General features: G+C 42.1%; 3 protein-coding genes across 4 annotated transcripts; all 3 read left to right on the top strand.

Moving 5' to 3' along the window:
- The first annotated feature begins 1,737 nt into the window (after positions 1 to 1,737).
- On the top strand, positions 1,738 to 8,591 carry LOC147334174 (ICOS ligand-like). Of its 2 annotated transcripts, XR_015128414.1 has the most exons (4): positions 1,738 to 2,102; positions 2,988 to 3,347; positions 3,423 to 4,366; positions 4,639 to 8,591. XR_015128414.1 is itself a non-coding variant. In XM_086286724.1 (3 exons), exons 1-3 carry the CDS (start codon positions 2,033 to 2,035, stop codon positions 3,632 to 3,634), a joined length of 642 nt encoding a protein of 213 aa, XP_086142850.1. In that variant the 5' UTR covers positions 1,738 to 2,032; the 3' UTR covers positions 3,635 to 8,591. The 2 variants fall into 2 exon arrangements, 1 of the variants encoding a protein (XP_086142850.1); XM_086286724.1 differs by having other exon boundaries at positions 3,423 to 8,591.
- A 373-nt stretch (positions 8,592 to 8,964) lies between these two features.
- Positions 8,965 to 9,987, top strand: LOC147334173 (sialoadhesin-like). The gene is made up of 2 exons (XM_086285890.1): positions 8,965 to 9,576; positions 9,656 to 9,987. Exons 1-2 carry the CDS (start codon positions 9,228 to 9,230, stop codon positions 9,985 to 9,987), a joined length of 681 nt encoding a protein of 226 aa, XP_086142016.1. The 5' UTR covers positions 8,965 to 9,227.
- A 3,358-nt stretch (positions 9,988 to 13,345) lies between these two features.
- LOC147334172 (zinc finger BED domain-containing protein 5-like) lies at positions 13,346 to 14,737 on the top strand. Its single transcript, XM_086285889.1, has one exon. It carries the CDS (start codon positions 13,346 to 13,348, stop codon positions 14,735 to 14,737), a length of 1,392 nt encoding a protein of 463 aa, XP_086142015.1.
- The last annotated feature ends 2,268 nt before the right edge of the window (positions 14,738 to 17,005 follow it).

Genomic DNA, 17,005 nt, shown 5'->3' with positions numbered 1-17,005 from the left:
CCAACGTCCGCCAGCACAGACCCCCCCTCATCTCCGTTGTACGCAGCCACAAGGAAAACACCATCTAAGAGCCACCAGAGCCCCTAACCAGGTCATGGCCACATTCCCCTGGCTAGGCCCTCCAGGGAAAACGTCCCTAGGGCCTTCCCTACCCCCATGTCAACCACAATAGCGAAGGCAGGACCAAACCATGACCCCCCACCCCCACTAGGTGATGAAGCCAATCAAAGGAGCCCAAAGGGATTGATCAAATGTGATGGCAGATGTTGTATCAAGACTAATGTGATCTGTTAGATGGTTTTTATATTGGTTAGAATTAAGATTATTTTTATTTTTCCAGTTAATGAGGACCATTTTTTTGGCAATGCATAGGGCCGTAAAAGCAAAGTGGGCTGTGTTTATTTCTGCAGTGACCTCATCCAAGTTGCCCAGCAAGCATACTAAAGGGGAGGCTGGACTGTTACATTTCAGACACTTTGATAAGTCTTCACATATCTCACGCCAAAACTTCTGAACTGGTGGACAGAACCAAAGAGCGTGGATGTAATTGTCCGGTGTATTTGCTGTGCAGTGTGAGCAGTTGTTGGAAGGCGTATAGCCCATCTTGGACATCCTATGACCAGTATAGTGCACTCTGTGTAATATTTTGTATTGTATTAATTGCAAACTGGGATTTCTGATCCATTGAAAGGTTTTTAAGCATATCTGAGACCAAAGGTTTGGGTCTAAGCTGATCGATAAATCTGCTTCCCATTTTGCAATAGGAAGGGATATTGATTCATCTATTTTAGAAAGTGTTCTGTGTATTTTAGACAATAATTTGGGGGGTTTTAGATTAAATAAATTGTACCACACTTGGTGGTGTTTGTAATTCAGCTTCACTGGGATTAATTTTCTTTTTTACTATGGATTTAATTTGTTGATATTCCAAAAATCGGTTGAAAAAAAACAAGGTTGGGTTTCTATGTCTGAGCAGCTGCTGTAGGTGTAAAGAGAAGCTGGCCCAGTGTGTTTCTTCATATAATGCAGTTTCAAAGCATGAACTGAAGATATTCTGCACTCATGTTGAGTTGACTTCATTGCTCCACTGTTGGCTCAGGAAACAATTATAATATCAGTTTACAGTTGTGGTTTAGCTGAAAACTCTCTCTTTCTCTTTCTGTTTTTCTTTTTTTTATTCCAACATTTGTTTTTTACATAATAACAGAACAATTTCAGCCAAATGCCCTTTATCAAAGTTGGCTGCCCCCCAGTTCACATACTCCCAGCTTCTTCGGAGCTCACAAACCCCTCCTTCACAATAAGGTGAAAAGTCAAAGGTGTTATCAGATCAGACTCACCTACTGCCATCTTTTGTCCTAGTGGAAAGGGTTTTATTTGTAGATGTGAATGTTTTACCGTATTATGCAGGCACAAGCAAAAGAAACCACAGCCTGTTTTAATTCCCATGTTTTACATGCCAAAAAAACCAAAAGTCATCAGGCCTCAGCAAGTCAAAAAATGAGGTAAATGCAACCTGAGATGAACTACAACAAGCGACATGTAACAGCGACTCTGTGAAGCACATCATGATAAATGGATTCATATGAAGAAGCTGTCAGGCTTCATCAAATGCAATATAAAAAAAAACCCATCTCAGTCCTTTGCTTTCACACCCTCACTTCTGTGGTATGTAGCTTGTCTGTACGCGTTTATGCGGGCGTTTCCACTGGTTCATTCTTTCCCTGTAATCAGATGCACACAGAGACTCTCTGGTGCTCCATAACAAACAAAAGATTTGCTCTCTGTGGCTCCAACACAGCTTGTTTTTTGGAGGCTGCAGTTAAACATGGAGATAAGACACATGCAAAAATTATTCAGGAACTGAAACCGTTAAAAACTCAGGTGTGATCAAGTCTGCTCTGTTATTAACTGTTATTAACGTTGCACAGTTGTGACATGACTCCTTTGGATGGTTGGATTTCAGTCAGTGAAGAGTCTAATGCTGTCAGGTTTTTTTGAACTTGGGTTATGTTATTGAAAGACATCAGAAATGTCTGCTGTAACTGCGTCGCTCTGCTCGACTTTGCTGTTTGTCGTCCTCGTTGTGGTCGACTCTGCAGGTGAGATTTAGCTGTGTTTCCTTTTGCTTTTTAAATTGATCTGTCTTTTTGCCATATTAATAATTATTGTCTCTGTGTGTGAAGACATGATGCTGGCGGCAGTCTGTTAGGACTTGTCACTGTGTGTGTCCAAGTGTGTCTGAGATGTGTTGAAGTTTCAGGAGTAGCTTTCTTTTTAATGACTTATTCTGACTGCCATGAGCATCGAGACCTGAGTATTTAGTTCAATTATTTCATGTTTCTATGTGACGGGGACGTGTTGCGGATTTATATATTATTTTGTATTTGTGGCATTTCTGAAATATGGATGTACGCTTTCTGGACCTGTGCACCACGCTGCAAAGTAATATTGCAATTATAATAATAACAAATAATATCAGCTGTCATTCATAAGGAGGTATATGTTTATTGGAGGTAAGTTGAATGATTTTTTGTGGGGTTTTGAGACTTTTACATGATTAATTCCTCAAGAGTTTGTCCCATAAAAACACAAATAAATTTCAAAACCCAATTTTAAGCCAAAATAAATGTCAGATGTAGCAAATGTGATACAAATTAAAACCCATAAATGTCAATTAATATTTAATTCACAAAATATAAATAAATTGTCAGCGTTCAATAAACAAACCATTAAAAAAAGAAAAAGAAAACTACAACCTATTTTTTCACTAATGTTAAGAAATGCTTTTATTAGTGGGTGTAGTATTTTCTAAAATGTAAGAAATGTTGTTAATATTTGCATAGTTAGACACACACGTATATTTCACCTCTGATCACGAACTCGTTCCCAATGATGTAAAATAAACGTGTGTGTGTTCAGCAGAGCTCAGTGGTCTCACTCTAGCTCCTCACACTAACCAGCTGCTGTTGTTTCCTCTCTTTCAGTTGTGATAAACATCCCAGCTGTATCTGGACAAAGTGCCATTCTGTCGTGTCGAACTCAAAACAAATCCGTCATAGTGGTGGAGTGGAGCAGACCTGACCTCAAGAATGAGCATGTCCTGTTTTACCGGGATGAGCAGTTTGACACAGACAACCAGCATCCATCTTTTAAGCAGCGGGTGGCTCTGCGGGACAGACAGATGAAGGATGGAGACGTGTCTCTGATCCTGAAGGATGTGACGATTAACGACATGGGAACGTACGAGTGTCGTGTTTTCATGAGAGGGACAAACCGCAGGAAGAGAGCCATTTTGGAGACTGAGCCCATCTGCATCATCAACCTGAGTGTCTGTGATCTTTCAGGTGAGTCACTAGAGTTCAGTGTGTCTGTGATCACCCACCTGACAGCTGACACTCACACCTGTTTCTCACCTGCAGGACCACCAGGAGGAGAAGAGAGGTTTAGACATATTGGACTGATCGTTGCCCTTTTACTCTTCACTTCATCACTGCTTCTTCTTGGAGTTGTTCCTTTCATCCACAGAAGACAAAAACAACGACAGACTCACAGCTCACAGAAGCCTCCTGGTGTGAGTGATTCTCCTACTGCTGATATTAGTGTAGAAACAGAGAGGATCTACACTACATAGAAGCTGATGATGCTGAACTCCTCCAGACATCAAGCATGTTGAGAATTTGATTTGATTTTTCTGGATTAGTTAGCACCACACGTAGAAAACAAAGACACTATCAGTCACATTAACTTCCCCATCCATCCATCCCCCACCAGGGCTAACCATGTGCTCTGCTAGCATTTAACTATAACTGAGGCCCAAATAACCAAAAAACTGTAAGATCTCAGTGATCTTGGCATTACTAAGAATTTAAGAACATGCCTAGCACCAACAACAAACTGAGAAAGAGGATTAGCACAAAAAACAAATAAACCAAACACAAGTTTTTCCCATGATACAGTACTGACACCTCCTCTCAGTCTCAAAGCTCTTCTGCCAACTGTCACATGACTAACTCAGCAGTGTTATTACAGCCTTATGAAAACACAGAATGAAATCAGTTTCATGTAACTGCAGAGTTTGGTAGTTCCAGCTGACGCCTCACACCTTTCTCTCACACACAGGCTGGGTCTGTTTCCTCGGCTGCTTGTTGCTGGTGTTTATTTATTTATCTATTTAATTATCATTGGCATAGAAAGAACATGCGAGCCCTGTTCCAGGAATAAGGGTTGGGTTACATCTCTAAGTTTGTTTAAGCAGTGATGAGAGAAACTCCGATTTTCCCTTAAAGTTTATTTTAACTCTGAGTCAGTTGCTGGGTTAACAGACTCAACAGACCAGTTTCCCTTTGGCTGAATGACGCTCGGTGTCAAAGTCAAAAGTCAAAGTCAAAGTCAACTTTATTGTCGATTCTGCCACATGTACAGGACATACAGAGAATAGAAATTGCGTTACTCTCAATCCCTAGATAAATAGCAAATGAACATTTAAATATATTTAAATATAAAAGTGATTAAAAATGCAAGTAAAATAATTAAAAAGTAAAAATTTAAATAAATACAATTTTACATATAACAAGAAAGCTATATAATATACAATATAATGGGTAAGTGACATTGAGTGTAAACCAGGCAGAGTAGTGCATTTTCTCCTTCATAAAGTTGCTGTCAAAGTGCTTAAAGGAGCAAAATAATGAGAAGAAGCTGGTTTAATTTCCAGTTACAGGTTAGTGTCCGTGTTTATAACTGTGGACAGTGATGCGGCTGTCAGAAGGTCAGTTCCATTGTACTGAAAGCATTTAATGTTGTTTATACACGGATCAATGACAAAGTATCTCTCGTCTTCTCTATCGCACCGACCAAAAAAGTGTCTCACACAGCTGGATCCTGGAGATGATGTAAATACTTGTGTGAGGATGAGGCTGAAATGACAGATTACAGAATAAGATTCACTCATTCAATGATGTCAAACAATATTTCAAAGGTTCGGAGTCTAAACAGATTGTTCAATGAAAGTCACCTTAACATGTCTCAGTGGGTCGACTCAGAACTAGAGCGCCTGAGGATGTTGTTACTCTGTAAAAGTTCAACAAACCATGTCCGAGTTCACTCGCAGAGCTGCACGGATCTAAAACTGAAAGGATCACAGATTTAAACCGGATCAGGCCGGGATCCAACTTGGCTGATCTCAGAGTCGATCTGCTCTGTCTTCTCACTGTTGTCATTGAACATCGAGGGGCAAACAGATGATCTGGGTACAGGCTGACGCTAATGATACTGAGCATCCAACAAGGAGGCATCAAACACTTCCTGAATTTCATACAACTTTACATTAGTCTAACTATGCTGACAGGATTTAAATTGCAGACGTTTCTTCTGCTCTTGAAAAGAAAAGGAAACTCAAATGTGACTTACAAATAGTTTCCTTGTAACAGCCAGTAGAGTTTGAGTGTTTTGGCTCCCAAAGACAAACTGTTACAGAATAATCACAGACACTAGCAGCAGACAACATCAACACTGTATGTGACTGTCTGAACGTGGGGGAGGTTACTGTGGCTGATAGCAATAATGAATCTGCCTGATAGTGTTTAGCATCCGTTAATGAAATACTACTGAGTGAGATATACAAAGTTTTACTGCAGCGATTTGAAACCAAAGAGAGCAAATATTAGAGTGAGTGGTGAAGCGTAAATAGTTATTTTCCTTCCATGAAGGAGGCACTTTGGTCTTTTTTTAATTGACTTAAGTATTGGTGATAATTACGAGTTTGTTTGTGTCACTGTTAATAAAGTCTTACTGTGCTAATAGTGTGTTTTTTTAAAAATTATTTTTAATTCTTAAATCATCTGTTTTCACAAGAGATTTCATTGGACGATGACCAGCGTCATGCATCTGCTCTATGTATGTTTCTGCCTTGCAATTTGTGATTGGCAGGATTAACCTTAATGCAGTGATGTTACTGTGATTCTATTGGCCCAAATGAGTAAAAGTTTAATCATGAAAATAAATTAAATAATTTCTGCTGTTTAATACTTAAGACATTTCAACTCCCACAGATTCTGCTAAATTGCAGGAGGCCGGGCAGTCTTGACTAAAACCTCTGTAACTCAGCTTTGTTCCACTTCAGCAGCATTAGTCTTTGCACAGATAATGTCCACATGTTGACTGATGATTTTCTGAAGATTATTGTCCACCGCAGCATGTTTTCAAATGGGTATAATGCTATAAAATACAAAAACAAAAAATTTAGACAAGGAAAAAAATGTATTTTTCCCTTGTTCCACGCTCAGTTACTTTAACACAGAAATGTCTACTGTAATATTTATACCTCTCATGAAGTCTCACAAGTGTTAGCTTTATTTTGATACCAAGACTGTTTATACAGAGTTTTTAATTGCAGAGTAATACTCCATTTATTTTGTGCATGTCATTTTCGAGCAGGAGCCAAAGACTGTTGGGGCTGGAATCAGATTGAAGCCAAAAAACCTTTCCTAGAAAAGGAGACATGATTCACTCTGACGGGTGTGAACGTGCGAACATGTTCAAACTCAATTACATTTTTCATAGCTACCATGTACTCGGTTTGTGTTTTCCTCAAAACATTCCCACAAATGTTTGTAATATGCAAAGTGAAGTAAAATAAAGTCTTAAATTATACAAAATTGAGTAATGCAGTGTGCATATGAATTTAATGTTATAACAGTGGGTTATTTCACACTGTTAACCAGAGTGACAGCCTGTGGGAAGAAAGTGTCTCTGTGGTGGATGGTTTTAGTAAACAGTGCTCCGTGTCACCATCCTGAAGGCAGCAGTTTGAACAGTTGTGAGCAGAGATGTTTCCTAACCCTGGACGTGTACAGGTCCAGGATAGAGGGAAGACTGAACATCAGAGCCGATGTATTTATTGAATATGTTCACTGTACTCTGGAAATAAATGAGCTCTTCTTTAGTGTTTACAGGCTGATCAAGAAGCACACCCTGTTTAACACTTTCCACAGTCTCATTCATCTCCAGCCTAAACACAGGATTAAGGTAATCTTTATCTACAGTAAATATACATGTAAACATTTCATTAGAACTGCACATGCTGATTTTGTTCATTCTTTAACAAACTATGAAAGCTCATTGGGGATCTGCTTGTATCCATGTTAGTGTTTAAAGTCCAACATCTCCCTCTAGTGGTCATATATAAACATGTGTGAGGATGGTGTTAATGTAAAATGTGAATCATAGTGTTCCAGTCAGTCATCAGCAGGGTTTTAATAGTTTTGCAATTTTCATTAGTTTTTATTTTTATTTAGTTTTGACTTCAGATTTTCAATTTTATATCAGTTTTAATTAGTTTTTACCAATTGTTTGCTAGTTTAGTTTAGTTTTTATTTTTTTGAAAATCCTTAGTTTCAGTTTAGTTTTGATTAGTGTCAGTTATAGTTTTAGTTGTGTTTGCAATAATTAAGTGTAACAAAATCCCAGTTTCATCATATCAGTCCTGCTCTTCTGCTTATCCTTGGGTATGTTGCTATTCCAGCTACCATACCCTGCACCCTGTCTGTCGCAGGGCTAACATGCAGAGACAGACAACTCACATTCCCACCTATGGGTTCTTTAAATAAATAAATAAATAAAGGCAGATGAACAACCATTGATACCAGGCAACTATAAAATGTATATCTTGGCCCCAATGAGACTATTAACTCTTGCAGCACCGGGTGTTCGTAATTTTGGTTCAAGTGAATTGATAAACTTTTTGAAGGCAATTGACTCACACAGTTGTGTAGATATCCCCGTCCTGTTGTCTCGGGATGCATCACGCTGCCTTGCCTGGGGTTAGCGTCTGTTTCTGGGGATGAGGGTTGAGTGTACTCCCTTACCTTCTCAAGGTAAGCTAGGTTAGCCTTCTGTGTGAGGTTTTCAAGTGCACTTTAAGGTTTGTGGAATTTTCTTCCCTTTAGAAATGTCCCTCATAATTTGTCTCTTTCCACTACAAGACACTTGCTTTATCCAAAACACAGTCATATTCAAAGTAATCCCAAATTGGACTCTGGCGCTTTCTCCCGACTTTTCCTGACATGATTCTGCGCGTGGACGGAGCAGCAACACAGACGACTCGACTAACGTACTGCCACCTGCTGGCATAATGAGACACAGCAAGAAAAAATCTGGAAACTAAACTTCATTTTCACCCTTGACTATTGTAGGACACGCACACATCAATGAAAACTAAACACATTTTTGCTATAAATGCAGTTAATTTTAGTTAGTTTTGTGAACACTCATTACAGTTTTAGTTAGTTTTCCTTTTTTTGTTTTTATTTTTATTTCCGTTAACGAAAATGTTTTTTCACTTCTAGTTGTCGTTATTTCGTTAGTTTTCGTTGACGATAATAACCTTGGTCATCAGTGTGTTGGTTAAACCCAGATTCTGTTAAAAAAATAAATAAATCCTTACATTTTATTTCGTATGCATTCATGTTTTACTATTTGTTTTGTAGCAGCTTTAAGACATTTTTGTAAGGTTTATGTTATATAAAAACACTACAGGGGGTTTTGAATAGTTTAACACTGGCATTTTTCAATGAAGAGGAAAATAAGGGAGTCCCCCACCTCTGTCTTTGAACCAATAGAAAAGCTGGTGCTCAGAGGAAGAGGGCGGGCTTTGCTTGGTGTCAGTGACAGAAATGAAAAAAAGCTCAAATGAGTGAGAAGGACGATGAAGGAAACATCTGTGCTGTGTCTGCTCTGTAAGTAGAATCTCTGTGTTTGTTTGAATTCTTGTACTTTGACTGTCTGCTCTCCTGATAACTGATGATGGAGGAGAAGACATGAAAAACAAATCAGGCTGAATTCAAGTTCAAACCACGAGGACCAACTGCAGGTCTGAACTGACTCTTTATCTTTGCTCAGGAGTCGAGGAAACGCAGCAGGCAGTGAAAAGATCAAATCATTCACTCATTATATCAACACAGCTGCACAGTGGACACAAATATATCACTTTAATAATAAATATTTGGTGAATACCAACAGTGTAGTCAGTTCACATAAAGAGCTGCGTTTTAAGATAAAGGTGGTGCAGTGGAGTTGTTCTTTATGTTCACCTCAAATCAACCTGAGTGTCATTTCTCTTTAGTTCTGATCTCACTGCTGAGCTGCACAACAAACCAAGGTCAGTAACCTTCTTCTGTCACAGTTTAAACCTGAGAAACGCTCACTGATATGACCTGATTGGGTTCATGTTTGCAGAAACTCTCTTTTTGCTTTTTGAAAGAAAAAAAAAACTCTTAACAGATCATCAGTTTTTCATTTTAACCCTCACAGCTCGTCTGACTGTGAGTCCCAGCAGCTCTCAGATCTTTAAAGGAGTCTTTGTGTCTCTGAGCTGTGAGGAGGACGACAGCTCTGCTGGATGGACTCTGAGGAGAAACACAAATATAGGAAACACAACTCAGTGTGGAGATGGGTGGGGAAAAGTAAATGGTTCTTCTTGTAACATTAGCTACATCATCCTGTCAGACAGTGGAGTTTACTGGTGTGAGTCCAGAGAGGGTCCCATCAGTAACATGGTTAAGCTGACAGTCACTGGTAAGCTGAGTGTGTGGAGTTAGTGTTGATGAAGCTGTGTGTAAATGGATGAAATGCTGTAGTTTGTCTCTGTGTTGAGGTGGATCAGTGATCCTGCAGAGTCCTGTCCTCCCTGTGATGGAGGGAGATGACGTCACTCTGCTCTGTAAAACAAAGACCACTCCCTCCAACCTCCCAGCTGCTTTCTATAAAGATGGCTCCCTCATCAGGAAGCAGCCTACAGGTCACATGACCATCCAGCATGTTTCCAGGTCTGATGAAGGCCTCTACAAGTGTGACATCAGCGGTCATGGAGAGTCTCCATCCAGCTGGATCACTGTCACAGGTGACACACTCACCTGTCTGTGTTTCTGCAGCTTTCAACATTCACAATGTGACGACAACTTAATGACTGCGTTTGCTTTATTTTAGGGGAAGACACCACCACACCTCCACCTACATCCACACCTCCTCCTGGTTCCACCTCCATCACTCTTCCGCCATCACTCTCTCCTCCTGTTCTCTCTGTGTTGTCATGTGTTGGATCAGTCTGTGTTGTGGTTCTACTGGTGTTACTGGTTCTGCTGGTGAGACGATGTGTTCACAGGAAACCTGAAGGTGAGACTCAGACTTCTAATTTTAGTGTTTTTGTTAGTTTTTTTTTTTCTTTTAAACAGCTTCGATTAAATGTTCTTTCAGAGTTTTAGTCTTTCTTTTCTTTTTCATTTTAAATTCACTGCAGCTGAACACGAGGCAAACATGGGAAATGACATCAACACTGAAATCACATACGTCCAAATATCACATCGCCAGCAGCAAAACAAAGGTAAATTGTTGCTTTGGTTATTTTTCAGGAGCTGCTGGGAGCGTGAAAATCCTGCTAGAGGAGTTGTTCCGTTCCAGTCACGCGTTTAATCCAGTTACTTCTCACAGCTAACGTTCCAGAGTCATAAGGACCTGGTTCATGTCCCTGGATGAACGTTACTGTATATCTCAGTGTTGTTTGGTTCAAATACAGTTTAGCATCATTTTCTTTCAACCACCTTTGGCCTGGTGTTGCAGATTTAGCCACTGGTACACCTTATATGGACCCCACAGACCATCTTTCAGTGACACAATTAAGCAATAAATCAGGTTGGGCTCAGATGTGTGTGTGCTCTGTTCAGTTTGTCTCTTTATGATTTTCAAAATGATAATAAATTGTTCTTTCCAATCCTGCTAACAACTGTGACCTCTTTAAAATTCTGTTTTTAAAACCACAGCAGCTGCTTCCTGTTATTCCCATTAACTGCTGTCTGACACTGATGAAAACTCTCACTGCAGTATGTCACGCATATGGTACTGTTCATGTTGTGAGGACCTTTCCGTGTTGCAGGTTTGGTTTGTGGTAAAATGTGCCTGTCTGAATCAAAGGATGATCAAAAGACCATACACCTACTTTTTCTTAGAAACATCTTCCAACTCTGACGTCAAATCCTGTTTTGCAATAGTGAAGGAAAAAAAAGAAACTCTGAAAACCTCGTGCTATTTAAAAGGTTTTCATTAATATCATGCAGCTGCATAAACTGTAATGTGTAGTGCGGTAATGTAAAAGTACTGTTGTTGTTATAACTGCAGTAATTTCTCTGTGTTTTATTGTGGAGAAAGTGATCCACCTGCAGTCAATTCAGCAGTGAGAACAGGAAGTGTCAGTTATGGACAATCAGACAGCATACGACCGGATGTACAGCTGATCTTAATCTCCAGGTTTTGACAGAGCCAAGCTAACCACATCCTGACTAAAGCCAGTAGTACATCAAATCGTCTTCTTGCTTGGAAAGGAAAATGTTTTCTTTCATGCAAAAGAGGAACTATTTCTATTTCACTGTTCTAAACTACACTCGTATTAAGAACATTTGCCAGAAATATTGTTTTTTGAACTGTGTGTGTTTGTGTTCAGACTTTAAATCAGAGCCAGACGTCATCTACTCTTCATTGAAGTAGTCCACCAGTCCAACCACTGACATCCAGCTGCTGGTCTCTGATTGGTCCCCCCCCCCCCCCCCCCCCCGCACCTCGGGTTGGACATCCACACGTCACAGAGATTTTTATGTCTTTTTTCTAGTTAATAAGACTCATGCTTCTGAGTTAAAAAATTGCCTTTTAGTGCAAAATCAACAATATAAACTTTTTATATGTATATATGTGTGTGTGTATTTTTGCAATATTTCTGTAGCATCAATAAAATGTCGGTGTCAGTTGTGTTTCTCTTTTTTTTTTTTTTTTTTTTTTTTTTTTTTTTTTGGCCTGTCCCGTTTGGCTCTATTGCCATCAGAATTGTTGTCTAAAGGCAAAGAAAGATGCCCAACGGATTTACTTTACCAAATTGACCATCCCAGCCTTGCCGTAATGGTCCATTTGATTCACCTTTTATTGTTTATTTTATTTTCACTTGCTGAATACAGGACAGACTTGACTGGGGGAAAGAAGGGGAGAAAGAAAGAGGGAAAGAGAAACAGCTGAGAAGAGGGACGGGGGAGAAGGGCAAAAGACAAAAACCAACCGAACGGGCAGAGAAAAAAAAAAATGCATATATCAATCACCTGGATCACCTGCTGAGAAAGAAAAAAGAAAGCAAGCAGAAGAGAACAAGAGTAATAGAATAAACAACATCACAATGATATATGGGAATATGACAGTAAATACTAAATGTTAAACATTATTGTGCAGCACATAAGATCAACAGAACACAGTGTGCTTTGAGGTAGGAGCCAAAAAGGGTGTAGTTTGTGGGTGTGATCACCCGTGTGTACACCTGTGAGCATGGACGCGCTTGTTTTTTGTTTTTTTAAAAGGTTCCTTCATGTAATAATCTGCTAGAGCAGTAGTTCCCAAACTACCGTACGCGTACCCTCGGGGGTACGCAAGTGGCTGTAGGGGGTACGCGTGGGTTGGGGTTGGAGTGGGGATCAAAAGTTTTAAAAGCCGAAATTTGCGCTAATGCAGTTTTTTTTGCCTGTCAAATACATGACTATATACCACCCTCTGGTGTTCAGCAAAAAAATAGCTCTGACAAAATACATGGGCGTGATTTGCCCAAATGACTGACACCTAACAGTTGAAGTTGCCTCCAAGCATTCAGTGCAGCGCGAAAATGGACAAGTGGTTAACAAGAAAAAAAGGCCCTACCACAGAGACACCGGCCACAACAACCAATAAGCTCATATCTGAAGATGCATTTTCCAGTGACCGCACAGGTGATTGTTCAACAACAATGTGTTCGTCAGATTTGGATGCTAGCAGTGCTAGCAGGGATGTATCTGTGGTTACTAGCCAAGTGGCTAGCATAGCTGGAGCCAGCCATGTGGAAAGTGATGAAGTGTCTGATGCGGAGCGTCAAAGTGGGAGAAAGCATGACAGCACGGACTGTAACACAACCTCATCAAAGAAGGGCAAATATGATGACAATTATATTTCGCTGGGGTTTACGTGTATAAATATTGGTGGATTTCCCCGGCCACAGTGTGTTATTTGTGCAAAAGTATTGTCTCAGAACTCAATGAAACCTTCACTTTTGCGCAGACATTTAGAGACAAATCATCCCCATTTGAAAAATAAACCAAGGGAATATTTTGAGCGACAGCTAAAATCACTTTCAACAAGTAAAACCTGCATTCAGGTGCCAGATCTTATGAATAAAAACAGACTACAAGCATCTTACATGGTCAGTTACAGAGTGGCTAAAAACAACAAACCCCACACTATTGTGGAGGACCTCATTCTCCCTGCTGCTTTAGATATGGTAGGGACAATGTTGGGGGAAAAGGCAAAAAAGACGATACAGTCCATTCCATCATCAAACAATACTGTCTTACGGCGCATCAATGCAATGTCAGAAAATGTTTTACAGCAGCTACTTCTGCGCATACGCCAAAGTGAATGTTATGCAATACAGCTAGATGAGTCCACGGATGTGGCTGGCCTGGCGCATCTTCTCGTATATGTGCGCTACATTCATGAAGGAACCATCAAGGAGGACATGCTGTTCTGTAAACCGCTGGAACAAAGGACAACTGCCGCAGATATTTTTCAAAAGCTGGACACATTCATGAACACACATGGACTCGTGTGGGACAGATGTGTTGGCATCTGTACTGATGGCGCACGGGCCATGACTGGGAGACACGGAGGTGTGGTTTCGCGTGTGCAAGCAGTCGCGCCAGATGCCTCCTGGGTACACTGCAGCATCCACCGAGAGGCTCTTGCTGCAAAGGGAATACCTGTCCGTTTGAAACATGTTTTGGACACGAGTGTAAAAATGGTTAACTTTGTGAAAGCCAGGCCGCTGAACTCCCGCTTATTTGCTGCGTTGTGCAATGAGATGGGCAGCGAGCATGAGACATTATTACTCCACACAGAGGTTCGCTGGCTATCTAGAGGGAAAGTGCTGACCCGTTTCTTTGAGTTGAGGGATGAACTTAAAGTTTTCTTCAGTAACCATCCCTTTGAGCTGTCTGAACATTTGCATGATGAAGAGTACCTTACCTGCCTGGCTTATCTGTGTGATATATTTTCTCGTCTGAACGAGCTCAATCTCGGATTACAAGGCGTTTCTGCAACTATATTCAATGTTCAAGATAAAGTTGAGGCCATGATAAAGAAGTTAAACCTTTGGAAGAACTGCTTGGATACAAACAACACTGAAGTCTTTCCTGTGCTGCATGATTTTCTGTGCTCTAATGATCTCACACTATCTAAAAGTGTAAAGCGCGAATGTAACGTGCACCTTGAGGAGCTGGCAGTGCAGTTACGCCGATACTTCCCAGAGACGGACGGCTCAAATGATTGGATACGTCACCCGTTCACCGCCGTGCCTACTTCGTTATCACCGTCTGACCAGGAGAGCCTAATTGAAATCGCCACAGATGGATCGCTAAAAGTTGAACACGCTCAAAAGAACCTGGCGGATTTCTGGATAGGGCTGCGCACTGAACAGCCCGCGCTGGCTAAGCGCGCTGTCAAGACTCTGATGCCTTTCGCCACCACATACTTATGCGAAAAGGGATTTTCTGCTTTAACAAACATGAAAACAAAATACAGAGCAAGACTTTGTGTGGAAAACGATTTAAGACTCAGCCTTTCCCAAATTGAGCCAAACATTGAAGAGCTGTGTGCCTCTGCTCAAGCACATCCATCACATTAAATAAAGTTCTGTTTAATGAAAGTTCATGGCCTTTATGCTCTCGACAAAAAAGTGAATTCTAATAAATCCTTTGATACACTGCTGGTATTAAGTAGTAAAGTTTGTTATTAAAACTCTGTCATTACTAAAAAATATTGATAAATTCATTTGGTGGTGAGAAATAATCGACTGTGCAGTATTTATCTTTATGCATGCGATATTGCAATGTATTTATAGACACTAATTAAGAGTCGTTCGTAGTAGGGGGTATGCGGCTGAGGGTGACATGTCTCAAGGGGTACGTGGCTGGAAAAAGTTTGGGAAGCACTGTGCTAGAGGGTGTGGGGGGGCCACAGCCCCGTCCTCCAGGGCATGAAGCAGGTGTGGAGGAGATCAAAACTCCAGACATCCAGAGGCCCCCAGAACACAAGAGACCAAGGAAGACCAACAGAGGGGCAGCTGCGCCACTGTCCCGGAAAGAGCTGAGGAGAGTCCCAGATGAGGGCTCACTCAGCAGCCGCGGAGCAGAAGCCAGGGGGAGTTGCAGTGACGCGCCCGTGAGCTCCGCCGGCAGCCAGCTGCGCCTGAGTGACCGAGCCCCAGGCCGAGAGGCCGGGGGCACCCCACCTCCGAAGTGGCCCGAGCGAGCCCCAGGCTCCAGGCCCCGATAAGCGGCCGCCAAGGAGTGAGCCGGTGTGTACCTGGACGCCCATCCCCGGACACAAAGAACCACCAACGCACCGATGTCTGAGGGGGTCCGCCACTGGCAGGGGAAGTGGTGGTGGGGGGAGATAGGCCTCCAAACCTTGGAGGGCCTGAGATGTCCCCAGAGAGGTGGCGCCTGACACCCAATCTGACATATAGACACAGAAATACAGGCACACACAGACACAAACATCCATTCCCACCCTCATGCTCTCATATGCACTTACTCCACACTCAACCAACGTGGAGACAGACATAAAGAGACGTTGTACACACGATCACACTCCCCAAGCGTACTCTACAAACCGGGTCTAGGTGCCCTCGCCCCTGGAGGGGGGAACTGCACCCAGACCCAGGTGGTGTTTCCCTTTTCCCTGCGGTGGGGGGAGGCAGACCGCCCCGACTCCGCAGCAGCAGGAAGGCTCCACACTCCAGACCGCAGTCGGACGGCCAACTCCTCCTCCTAGCCCCCCTGCTCCAGCAGGTCGCAGAGAACGGGGGTGAGAGAAGACTCCAAACCTCCCTCCACCCGCTCATTGTAATGTTGATGCATGTGTGTTCTAAGGTGCATTTAAAACCCAGGAGGGCATGGAGCTACCTGCCAGAGAGCAGCAGGTAAGCGCATAGTCCCTCCTGTTAGCCCTCAATGTCTACGTGTATTTAAAATTGAGAGGTGGGCAACGATGCCAGGGGTGGGGTGTACACCCTGATGGTACTTTGGACTCCGTGTATCGTGCCCACCCCCAAGATCCTATATGTATGTGTAATGAGAGTGTGAGTAATGTGAATGTCTAAGTTGTGGGATAAAATTGAGGCAGAGGCAGCCAGAAGGGGACAGAGGGGGGGGGGGGGGGGGGGGGGGTAGCCTCCTCTGCACCCTGGTGACATACCCCTAATCCAAGGCCCTGCATGTGTGGGTGGTTGTGGTGGAGCGGGAAGAGGGAGGCAGCTGGAGATGGGGAGGGAAGGAAGGGAGGGGCAAGTGACCCCTCCCTGGGGCCAGCTCCCCCGCTGTCAGTTGTGTTTCTCACGTGGGTCTCTGGGTTTCTAAAATATGTCCTGTGGAAAATCTGATTTGTTGCTGTTTTGTTGTGGCTGACACCCACCTGTCTTTAGTGCACAGCGAACATCAGTCAGCAGCTGCAGACTAAAAATAGCAGGATCATGCAGTGGTTATAACAGCTTCAGTACAGTAAAGGTGTCTGTTTGATGACAGAGATTTTTTTCTCACCTTGAAACCAACCAGCAGCAGCTACATCCAAAAAACCCACCGCAGTTTTATTATTACAGAGCTGAAGGGTTTTGGCATCTGATAAACCTCAAATTCATGAATTGTGACTGCTGTGGAAAAGCATTTGACCACTTCCTGTCTTTGTACTGACATTTTCAAAATAGGCTCGATACCTTTGATTCAGCTGTATCATTTATATCGTTTATACTTGTGAGGCAAGTGCACAGGAACAAGTGCAAGTGCAGTCTCCCCAGTGCTTCCTGCAGGATGCAGCATCTAACTAGCTTTACAAAGAGGAGCAAGCTGCTTTACCAGGAAGGGAAAAGAGGGGCAGCCATCGTAACTACTTAATG

The sequence above is a fragment of the Aulonocara sp. 'chitande type north' Nkhata Bay genome, linkage group LG3 (genome assembly GCF_057382095.1).
Source record: "Aulonocara sp. 'chitande type north' Nkhata Bay isolate Kocher_YH1m ecotype deep benthic linkage group LG3, A_spYH_male_GT1.1, whole genome shotgun sequence".
Taxonomy (NCBI): Eukaryota; Metazoa; Chordata; class Actinopteri; order Cichliformes; family Cichlidae; genus Aulonocara; species Aulonocara sp. 'chitande type north' Nkhata Bay.
This window is presented reverse-complemented; position numbering and strand designations above follow the sequence as displayed.